The 10597-nt window shown below is 46.0% G+C and overlaps 4 protein-coding genes across 4 annotated transcripts; 2 read left to right on the top strand and 2 right to left on the bottom strand.

Annotated features, from left to right (window-relative positions):
- Positions 1 to 1747: 1747 nt before the first annotated feature.
- On the bottom strand, positions 1748 to 2345 carry LOC123023949 (histone H2B 5-like). Its single transcript, XM_044431093.1, has one exon. The coding sequence runs from the start codon at positions 2286 to 2288 to the stop codon at positions 1908 to 1910; it is 381 nt and encodes a 126-aa protein (XP_044287028.1). The 5' UTR covers positions 2289 to 2345; the 3' UTR covers positions 1748 to 1907.
- A 298-nt stretch (positions 2346 to 2643) lies between these two features.
- Positions 2644 to 3296, top strand: LOC123023946 (histone H2A type 2-B). Its single transcript, XM_044431090.1, has one exon. It carries the CDS (start codon positions 2705 to 2707, stop codon positions 3092 to 3094), a length of 390 nt encoding a protein of 129 aa, XP_044287025.1. The 5' UTR covers positions 2644 to 2704; the 3' UTR covers positions 3095 to 3296.
- Positions 3297 to 3489: 193 nt separating this feature from the next.
- Positions 3490 to 3898, bottom strand: LOC123023953 (histone H4). The gene has a single exon (XM_044431096.1). The coding sequence runs from the start codon at positions 3889 to 3891 to the stop codon at positions 3580 to 3582; it is 312 nt and encodes a 103-aa protein (XP_044287031.1). The 5' UTR covers positions 3892 to 3898; the 3' UTR covers positions 3490 to 3579.
- Positions 3899 to 8554: 4656 nt separating this feature from the next.
- LOC123023948 (histone H2A type 2-C-like) lies at positions 8555 to 10597 on the top strand. Its single transcript, XM_044431092.1, has one exon. It carries the CDS (start codon positions 8572 to 8574, stop codon positions 8959 to 8961), a length of 390 nt encoding a protein of 129 aa, XP_044287027.1. The 5' UTR covers positions 8555 to 8571; the 3' UTR covers positions 8962 to 10597.

The raw sequence follows: 10597 nt of genomic DNA, 5'->3' as shown, positions 1-10597 counted from the left end.
GGAGGAGGAGGCCCATTGCAGAAGGATTCTTGGCAAGTCTCAGCTCATAATCAGCCTTAGCCTTGCAAAGAATCCTTCTGCAATGGGCCTCCTCCTCCCGGTATACCCTTTTGTCTATTTGCCCCAGTATCCATTTCCTACAGAGGTTCCTCTTTCGTCTAATCCCTCTAACCACCTCCTTTCGCATCCATGGCGGCACTCTCCTCCACCTCCCCACCTTACTAACTAGAGGTATCGTTAAGGCTTGCGCCTCCAAAACCTCCCTTTTGAATGCCATCCACCCCTCCTCAACTCCCTTACCTTTCCCCAGTCTGGCCTTCAGTTGGCCAGAGTTGGCCCTCTTGAAGTTCCAGCTTCTAGTGCTGGACCTGCTGCCCGTCCCCAGTCCCCTGATCTCAAAGCAAAGGATGGAGTGATCACTCGCATCCAGATCTCCCCTAATCTGTACTTCATCTATCAGCTCCTCTCTATTGGTCAAGACCAAGTCAAGGATGTTTCCCCCCCTCGTCGACTCTCAGACCCTCTGTGTGAAAATCCTTCCCTCTATAGCTTCTAGGAAGCGACGTGACCTGGCTGTCACCACCGAGCGAGTCTCCCAACTAATATCCAGGAGATTGAAATCTCCCATAATTACTGTGTCTCTCCCCCGAGATATCCTTAGAATCTGGCCTGTCAGGACATCATCCAGGGTCTCAAGTTGATCTGGAGGGGGATAACATACCCTCACTGTCAGGTCCCTTTCCCTGTCAAAACCCCTAAGTTTCACCCAGACTGCCTCTACCGAATCCCCATCTGTGCTGCATTCTATCTCAGTGCATCCTATCCCTTCCCTGACATATAAAGCCACGCCCCCACCTCTCTTTCCCTTCCTGTCCTTCCTAAAAAGGTGATACCCTTCTATGTTCACATTCCAGACTTGCCTTTCATCCCACCAAGTTTCTGTGATTCCCTCCAGGTCATACCCTCCTATTCCCAGGAGAGCTTCAAGCTCTTCCTGCTTATTACCCATGCTCCTAGCATTGGTGTACATGCACCTCAGCTCCTTCCCACCACTTCCTTTCCTTGGAGTTCCCAGCCTCCTTCTTCCTCCCTCATGTATTGCAAGACCTCTGCAAAGTACCACACGAGAGAACACATTGCCCCTTCCACGCTGCCCGTATCTTTCCTGATACGGATGCAGTGTACACTTGTTACAAGGTCTCCTTTCCTACATGCCTGTCATTTTGCTCAAAAGGGCGCACTGTGAACTCGAGTCGCTACCGCATCTTTTCTGCGAGGAAGTGCGGCACAGTTTTGAAACACTGTGAAGTGATCACCTTGGGAATTCAGTTCAGGGTCCCTGTTATTTCTTTTCTGCCACAGGACCAGCGCCTCTAGGGGGCTTGAAGATTTCTTGTGGAACCACTTACAAAGTGAACCAGCTCTGTACTAAGTGAAGCCGGAGCTAGAACTAGCGAAATAAGAGTTTAGCAATGACAGATTTTTCTTGCTAGACCTTTGCCTTAGAAAGTAAATGCAGAGAAGCTAAAGATTCAGCAAGACTAGATTATGGCAAAATTAATTTGCTGAAATTTCAGCAAATTAAAAACCACCAGATCTTCAGCAGTCACAGTAATAGTTTCTGGCTGGCTTGAAGTCACGTCAAAGCTGTGATGCAAAATGGTTTATGGAATCAGGATACAAAGGACTGAAGGGCTTTTTTTTTCTAGCAAACATCAGAACAATACAAATACCAAGGCTGCGGAAATTAAAAGGTAAACTGTTCCTCCTTTATTGAAGTTGACATTTCTGTGCGAAGTTCACGCTGCTGTTTAGAGAGCGTGACTCCAGCTCTTTTATAAGGAAGTGGGTGGCTCTGAAAAGAGCCTTTGGGTTCTTGGTTGCCTTACTCAGCAGCGTAGTCTGGCTTACTTGGAGCTGGTGTACTTGGTGACAGCCTTGGTGCCCTCTGACACGGCGTGCTTGGCCAGTTCCCCAGGCAGCAAGAGGCGCACAGCAGTCTGGATCTCCCGGGAAGTGATGGTGGAGCGCTTGTTGTAGTGTGCCAAGCGGGAAGCCTCCCCAGCGATGCGCTCAAAGATATCATTCACAAAGGAGTTCATAATACTCATCGCCTTGGAGGAAATGCCAGTATCGGGGTGCACCTGCTTTAAAACCTTGTACACGTAGATAGAGTAGCTCTCCTTTCTGCTTTTGCGCCGCTTTTTATCCCCCTTTTTCTGGGTCTTCGTGACTGCTTTCTTAGAACCCTTCTTAGGCGCAGGAGCAGACTTAGCTGGCTCAGGCATTGCGAATGAAGACGCACAGCTTTCTCTTCCGCAAAAAAGAAAAACAACTGTGAAGAAGGGCTATCTCTCCCACGCCTTTATTTATACTCTTCCTATGCAAATAAGGGGATCCAAAGCCTCACGTTCTCATTGGTTGGAGACATTTCCGATAGCATCACTCCTGCGCACGCACATGCAAATAAGAGTACTGTAATCCTCGAATTCCTATTGGATAGAACTCTTACTTGCGTTCCCTATTGGTCGTCTTTACAATTTGCATTCTTATTGGCTCTGAAATGCGGGTGACACAGTTGGCCAATTGGCAGTCGCGCTTCCCGATGCGAGGAGGGGATAAAAGGCGTCGGATCCTCTCTTTTTTTGCTAGGTGCTGTTTTATTTTTTCTTGCGTCTTCGAGTGGAGCTGACTTGGTGTCGCCATGTCTGGCCGTGGGAAGCAAGGGGGCAAAGCAAGAGCTAAGGCGAAATCTCGCTCATCTCGAGCGGGGCTTCAGTTCCCCGTCGGTCGTGTCCATCGCCTTCTCCGCAAGGGCAACTACGCGGAACGAGTTGGTGCAGGCGCCCCTGTATATTTGGCTGCGGTGTTGGAGTATCTCACGGCTGAGATCTTGGAGCTCGCCGGTAATGCTGCCCGGGACAACAAGAAAACCAGAATCATCCCCCGTCATCTCCAGCTGGCGGTCCGCAACGACGAGGAATTGAACAAGCTATTGGGAGGAGTTACTATTGCCCAAGGTGGAGTCTTGCCTAACATCCAAGCAGTTCTCCTGCCCAAGAAGACTGAGAGCCACAAGCCTAAAGGCAAATGAAGCTGTTGCTGCTCGAACAAATATCCGCGTGACACAAAAGGCTCTTTTAAGAGCCACCCACAATCTCAAAAAAGGGGCTGATACTTAAGTCAGAATGTGGGAAGTGCTATGCCTCTGCCAGTAATGAATGAAGTTTTCCGTGTGTGTTTATGCTAGGAATGTATGTATGTATAAATGAAATAGGCACTTTTTTTAGACTGTTCAATGATTATCCATTTCCCTTGTGTTTCTTGGCTGTCAGAAGCTCATTTCCCCACTGCTTGTTCTCATGACTGTTTCCAAAAGTTGTCCGACCCATGGCGACCCCATAGACAATATTCCTCCAGGCATTCCTGTCCTCTACCATCTCCCGGAGTCCACTTAAGCTTACATTGAATAATACTAATGAAGCCTTATAACAGTAAACAGCTCTTTGTTGATGAAGTGGCGGCCCTTAAAAGGGCCTTTGGGTAATTAATAACTAGAACACTAGATTTCTGTCCAGTTTAGCCACCAAAGCCGTAGAGAGTGCGGCCCTGGCGCTTCAAGGCGTACACCACATCCATGGCGGTCACCGTCTTCCTCTTGGCGTGCTCGGTGTAAGTCACAGCGTCCCTGATGACGTTCTCCAGAAAAACCTTCAGCACGCCGCGAGTCTCCTCATAGATCAGCCCAGAAATACGCTTCACTCCGCCACGGCGAGCTAAGCGACGGATGGCAGGCTTGGTTATGCCCTGGATGTTGTCACGAAGCACCTTGCGATGACGCTTAGCGCCCCCTTTCCCAAGACCTTTCCCGCCCTTGCCACGGCCAGACATGCCTGATATCTTTGGCTGCTTAGATAGTAGGAATACACGGTGTGTTCTTGCGGCGTGTGTCTATATTGTCCTATAACCGACCAGAAAGGAAACTGAGGAAAGGAGCCGTGAGAAGGCAAGAGCACTGATGCTACGTCCTGCTTCATCTTGATAGGGCGAGGCTATTAACCTTTCGCCAATAAGACGCCGCGATATTTCAAAGTAGCCAATGACAAAACAGGTGCTACTATTTAACTGTAAGATAGAGTTTGCCGCCTTTTTTTCAGCTCCTGAAAGTACCTATGACTTTAAGGAGTGTTAGGGCATGTAATTTTTTCTTCCTTTCAACATTAAGCCATGTAGCTATTTTGCCTTCGCTGTTCAATTTTACTAATAACCCAATGTTTTCTATTTGCCAGTATCGATATCAGCGGTATCAAATGGGAAGGCCAAATACTATGCAATTACAGGAGATAACAAATTTAGGAGAAAGATGCTTAAGCAGAAGTTTGGAAAAGGATAGGACTGGGGGATTTGAGCTATTGGAAATCAGTGCATGTGTAAGAACTGTGTCTGGGCCTTGAGATGTTGCTGCTTGGAGGGGACAGCACTGCAGTTGCTGACTGATTGTATAAGGCTGGTATTGCTAGAAATTTTTTTGAAGAGTCCCAAGATTCACCAACTGGAGCCAGATTCCAAATACTTAGAATCAAAGCATTCTGAGCTCAGGAACTTGTTCTGAGCACTACAATTGAACAATTCACACTCCTTTCAGACAAAAATCCAGCAGCTGATTACCTCAAGTTGTCTTCATTTCAACAGCTGGGATGATTTTGTTGATACTGTTGTTGAATATTTGGGAATAAAAATACCCCCAAATACCCCAGGCATCTGCCAGTAGTTCCTGATGCATCTTATCTCTGGTATAAGGTAGCTTCATATGCTACAAAGCAGTAGCCAACATTTAGATGATAAATTTTATCCAAATGTAACCACCCAATACACTCCAGTCCCTTTTTTGGATCTCTATCCTAGACCATCAATGAACAATTATGAACTGGATACATTGCTCTGAAACACAGCTCTATCAGCAGAAATGAAAAAAATTGCAAGTGATACAGAATTTCCACTCTTCAAGAAAACTTGCATGCTTCCATGAAACAATACAGGAGATGGCTTGTTAGCTGTTTTTATTGTATTTTTATTATTTTGTGCAAATAGCTGTTAGTCACCCAGATAACTTTAGCTACTAGGTGTAAAATGAGATAAAGCAAACAAATAGAGAAGTGAGATTCAATCAAAAAGTTTCCCAATGCCTTGAAAGGGGTTAGTGTCACAATAAACACCTGAATGAATAAATTGAGAAATCAGTTAATCAGCTAATACCTGTCAGCTGTCTCAGTGCAAAGTTTTATATCAGAAACTTGTGCTTACGTCTTAATATTCCAATTGCAATCATAAGCAGAACTCTAACAAAGGAACTGTTGTGGGTTAGGAGGATCTGGACACCAAATTAGGTTCTGTAGTGATAAAACTACCAGTTAGAACATTGCTCCTGGCAGGCCCTTACAAACCTACCCTGCTACTGCAGCTCCTTTGCAAGGAAGTGATTGAGCTTCTGTGATACACAGATGGAGAGGTGCTCTTTGTGGAGGCCTGAACTGCCTGCAAGCTGAGCCAATGTTACATGATACTTAGAATGGTGGAGGGTAAGGTGCCTGCTTAATCTCCCTCATGCAAGTTACTTGGAGTACTTCTGGCCCAGGACTATGTGAGCAGCTGATCATGTGCCACATACGGTGAGGTGACCACTGGACCAGACCAACACACATTATGCAGGGCTTCATACTTACCATGTAGAGAACTAATGTATCAGAAAGCAAGGTCCCTCATCGGTTGGTTTTGTTATCGGCAAGATGGTTCACATGCATTAAAAATACAACCACCACCTACAGCAACAGACCATTTGAGCACATAAAGCTGTTTCACAATTAGCCATTCTAGCTCAATGTTGTCTCCTCTGAAAGACAGTGACTTTTAAACTAAACTTGTACAGAAAGCTCATACTAATCCTAATCTCTTGGAAGGACAAAGTGAATTGTCATTTATGGCAGCTGCCCCATAACTTCAAGTTCTGGAGTCACAGCTTTAAGTTCCACCAGAATCCCTCCCAACCTCCTGTTCACCTCATTTCTAAAGATTTTTTTTAAAAATAATTTTGCCAGTTTGTAAAGCAAAGTGATAACCCTCACCACTACATTTCATTGGGTTCCAATGCATGATCTTGATTTTTTGGGGAAGGCAACTCTCCATTTTTGACTTGGTCTAAAATTCATGAGCACCTTGCTTTTCTTTTAAACTCACCAGTTTGCTTTCTGGAAAATGCTGGTTTTACAGCTGGCCATGTGCATGATGACTAGACAAGCACATTCTTAATTTTCTTAGATGCTCACCAACCAAGAAAGCTTGGGGATCCTAACTTGCCCATGTGTCCATGCTACAGAGGATCATATTTACATTTTTATGATTATGTATGTTGGTTTGTTTTTCCTGTTTTAACTGCTGTACAGCAGTTTTAGAATGTTAACTATGGAACAATTTCTAGAAACTTTAAATAAATGATAGTATTATGTGTATGGCATGCCAAATTTCCAAAGGAACCACATCCTCTGAAAAAGTTCTGCTGGATGACAGAGTAGAAGCAGAACTGGATGAGAACTACTGTCCTGTTGTCTCTGTCTCAGAGAAGGCTCAAATGGTTGTTTCTCTCCCATGTTTGACCACTGTCCTGAGCTTTTCTTCCATCTGTGTTCCAGCCACTTTTTCACACACACCTTTTCACACTCGCTTTATTGCCTTCAGCACAGCAGAACACATGTTGCTACATGGGGCACCTGCTCAATGGAAGGGGATGCTTGGGAGTCATTGTGTCCATTTACTCTCCATTCAGGAGACAAGTGGAGTTTTGACAGGAGCACTCAGCCAGACCAATCAAGCTTCCCCCTTGGCCCTCAAGAATCCCTCAGAATCCATGAGCCCTGAAGGGTCATGCATTTCAACAGCCCCATTGCTGGGTTAAAAGGAGAGAACATACTTAAGGCTTTATCACAAATCCCTGCTTCCCACAGCAGCTGTCACCAGATGGTAACTTGGATATCCTGCAAAAAGGCAGGGAAACTGAAAACTATTCGCACAGTAGCAGTTACCAAAGCACCACACACTATTTTAATGGTAATAATTTCCATCTTGCAGTGAGAATAGCAATGCGATCTTAATCCAATAAAGCACCACATTTGAGCGTGCATATCCAATGGGAGCAAAGAAGAAATGAGGGGTTGAACCAAGCCCTGGATTCTCTCTGGTGTTCTATGGCCACATGCTCCAAACCACAGAGCTGCGATTGGTTGAAGTTCCTGCTACTCTGGCACTGGGAAATAATTTCAATTAAAATGTTGCCAGGCTGCTGCTGTGCAACACCTTTCTTCATCGGCTCTAGGCTGGCTGCCGCCCACCAACACGGAGGAAATGCGAATGCACTGCTAAACAAATGTTGAAAGAGAAAGAAACAGAAGGGCAGCAGGGGATTTCCAACCAGAGCTAAAAACAACAACAGTGTCTTTCCACCCAGTTATGAGGGGCTAAGAGGGAAATCTGAATTTCAGCCGCCTCGGCAGCTTTCCTGCTTGTACTAATGATTCACCACCTGGATCCGGTGCTGGATGTTCCCGCATCTTGCCATGCTGTGTTTCCCTTCCACGAGGTCACAGCCTTGCACAATGCTTTCGGGAAACAGCATCTACCACAGCAGAGTCTGGATTATGCTTACTGACAACTGACTTAAATTAGCAGTTCTTCTCGTGCAAAAGTACCACTGCCTGGAGAAGAAACAGGAGCTGTGAGTAGAAGCAGAAGCGGCCATGTTGGTTACTAGAACCCCGCACCGCGCCACCGCTGCCGCTTTCCCGCCATAGATACCCACTTCACACAAACAAGTTTGTTTCTGCTAGAGACATTCGATTCCTACTAACAATTTCTATACAACGGGATAGCCATTGTAAGGGAGAGCTCCGTTAAGTCCCTGAGCCCCAAACCTTGGCAGTGCCCGTTTTCCCACTATTCCTATGGTATTTAGCAATTGACCAGAAGCTACTCACAAAACTAGGGTTAGCGGATAGAGTTTAGAGATGGTCAGACGGCAACTTGATAGAACAAGCAAAGAAAAACTGAAGGCAGAAGAGTTTGCACCATAGGAGCCTACAAAGCTTGTTCGTATTAGTAACCTCCCCCTGGCCCGTCCCGGTCTCGCATCCCACATGCATAATAGAAATTTTAACCTCTACCGCCTCGAGTTAAAAAAAACCCAGCTCAACCGCTCTAAAGCATATACAGACTGCGAAACGCAGATTCCCACACCTGCCCCAGGACCTTTGGCGCGCTACCCGATGCGCGCGCACATGCAAATTGGGGACCTGCGATATGCCAGTTCTTATTGGATGGAAGCACCCTCTTCTCCTCTGGTTGGCCAGGATAAACAATCTACTTTCCCCATTGGCTTATGTCCCCCTATAGCCACGAGCAGCCAATCAGAGGTGTCACAGCCGAGCGTTTGGGTGGATATAAAAAGCTCGCGTGCTGTTTGTGTTCAGTGGGTGGTTTCAATTGCTTTCTAGTACGGAGAAACGTTGAACAAGTGGCGTGACTATGTCTGGTCGTGGGAAGCAAGGAGGCAAGGCTCGCGCCAAGGCCAAGTCGCGCTCCTCCCGGGCCGGGCTCCAGTTCCCCGTGGGCCGCGTGCACCGCCTCCTGCGCAAAGGCAACTACGCCGAGCGAGTGGGCGCCGGCGCGCCCGTCTACCTGGCCGCCGTGCTGGAGTACCTGACGGCCGAGATCCTGGAGCTGGCCGGCAACGCCGCCCGGGACAACAAGAAGACCAGGATCATCCCGCGCCACTTGCAGCTGGCCATCCGCAACGACGAGGAGCTCAACAAGCTCTTGGGCAAGGTGACGATCGCGCAAGGCGGCGTGCTGCCCAACATCCAGGCCGTCCTCTTGCCCAAGAAGACGGAAAGCCACAAAGTCAAAGGCAAGTGAGGCTTCTGTTTCTGTGCTGGGCGGCTTTCGTCGAAGTGAACCAAAGGCTCTTTTCAGAGCCACCCACAGCTTCCAGGAAAGAGCTGACTTTCTCTTGATTGCTGCTGCGAAGAATCCTAAACTAATTTAGCACTAGAATGGCAGGTCAGTAACGGCTCAGTGAAGCGGAATAAATGGTAACTTCTGGGATCCTGCACGGATCTTGATCAGGATCAGGTTTGTTTTTTTAAATAAATGAGCTGGAATTAAGAGGGAGTAGGGTAGTGGCCAAGTTTGCTAATGACACCAAGTTGCTGAGTGTGGTTAAAACCAATTGGGATTGTGAGGAGCACCAAAAGGACCTCCAACCTGGGACAATGGGCATCAAAACTGCAAATACATTGATTTTTCTTTTGTTAAACTTTCATGGCGCTTAGACAGGAAGATAGATCTGGGGGACTGATTGTATGGGTTGGATCTGTATTGAATTCTCTTGCCAACCTTGTCTATTTTAGCTTGCTTATTTTAGTGGTTTTATTCATTATAGTTTTGTTTTATATTCTTTTGCCTATTTGTTAATCTAAAGAAAATAAAAATTAAAACCCTGCAAATGTAGTTCAATGACCACAGTGATGCACACTGAGGCAAAATAATCCAGTTCACACACATACCGAGCAGATGAGGAAGAGAATTTGGTTGTTGAGGTCAGCTTTATGAAAATGTAAGGCCAACTTGCAGCTGTTGTGAGAAAAGGAAATCCATGTTATGCATTATTATGAAAGAAATAGAAAATAAAGCTGTTAAGATTCTGCCCTGTGAACAGGGTATAATCTCCCAGCCGCCACAGGTTTTCTCAAAGTTGCTTGTAATCATGAACAAAGAAAACAATTCCAGCAGGAGGAGCCATCTGGATGTCTTCACCTTTTCCCACCAATGGGGCATGGCATGGGCCTCCTAGCAATTTGGCAGGGGGAGGAGAACACCTCTCGAGATAGCTCTCAAGTCCTTCCAAGTGGGAGGAAATAGATCAGATTACTGTTTACTGTCAGTGTATACGGTACTCTCCTGACAACTCCTCCATTGTTTGAAGGAGCTGGTTTGATGCCTATGGTCTTTGTTAAGAACATACAAATTATGATGAAATCAGCACAAGAATCATCCACCTAAGCTTTGAGTTGTATATTGGAATAAGCACCCAAGGCAGGAAGCTCAACACACCCTTGTAACTAAGCAGCAGTAGAAAACGGAGGGTCTTTGGCAAAGACCTTTGCAGGATGATAAAAATTCATCTTGCGCCAGGGAAAGGAGGAGTTGCTGACTCAGAACCGAGAAACAAATGCAATACAATTTTTATTATTGCTTTGCTGTTGGAGGCATCTCTTGCAAAGCAGCCAGTCATTTTCTAAAAAAATACAGTTGTGGATTGGAAGAGAAGGTGAAGGAGGACCCACAGGCCTGAAGTACTTGTCAGAGTTTAGACTTCGCTTTTGTCAGTGTTATTTGCCACACAATTAAAAATACAAAGTCCCATGTGCTGAAGTAGTCCAATGGGAATGAGTGGAAAGAAAAACAGACACAATATAACTCATCAAGAATGACAAAAGGTTTTTGTCTATTCTAAACATGGTTGTATGGTTGGATATTTAGGGTCTGCAGA

This window comes from Varanus komodoensis, unplaced genomic scaffold (genome assembly GCF_004798865.1).
Source record: "Varanus komodoensis strain SLA01 unplaced genomic scaffold, ASM479886v1 scaffold22, whole genome shotgun sequence".
Lineage (NCBI taxonomy): Eukaryota > Metazoa > Chordata > Lepidosauria > Squamata > Varanidae > Varanus > Varanus komodoensis.
The sequence above is the reverse complement of the archived record's forward strand: the minus strand, read 5'-3'. Positions and strand labels throughout refer to the sequence as shown.

What these genes read in the sequence shown, in the direction of transcription:
- LOC123023949 (XM_044431093.1), bottom strand. Translation starts at nt 2,288, where the DNA reads ATGCCTGAGCCAGCTAAGTCTGCTCCTGCGCCTAAGAAGGGTTCTAAG.
- LOC123023946 (XM_044431090.1), top strand. Translation starts at nt 2,705, where the DNA reads ATGTCTGGCCGTGGGAAGCAAGGGGGCAAAGCAAGAGCTAAGGCGAAA.
- LOC123023953 (XM_044431096.1), bottom strand. Translation starts at nt 3,891, where the DNA reads ATGTCTGGCCGTGGCAAGGGCGGGAAAGGTCTTGGGAAAGGGGGCGCT.
- LOC123023948 (XM_044431092.1), top strand. Translation starts at nt 8,572, where the DNA reads ATGTCTGGTCGTGGGAAGCAAGGAGGCAAGGCTCGCGCCAAGGCCAAG.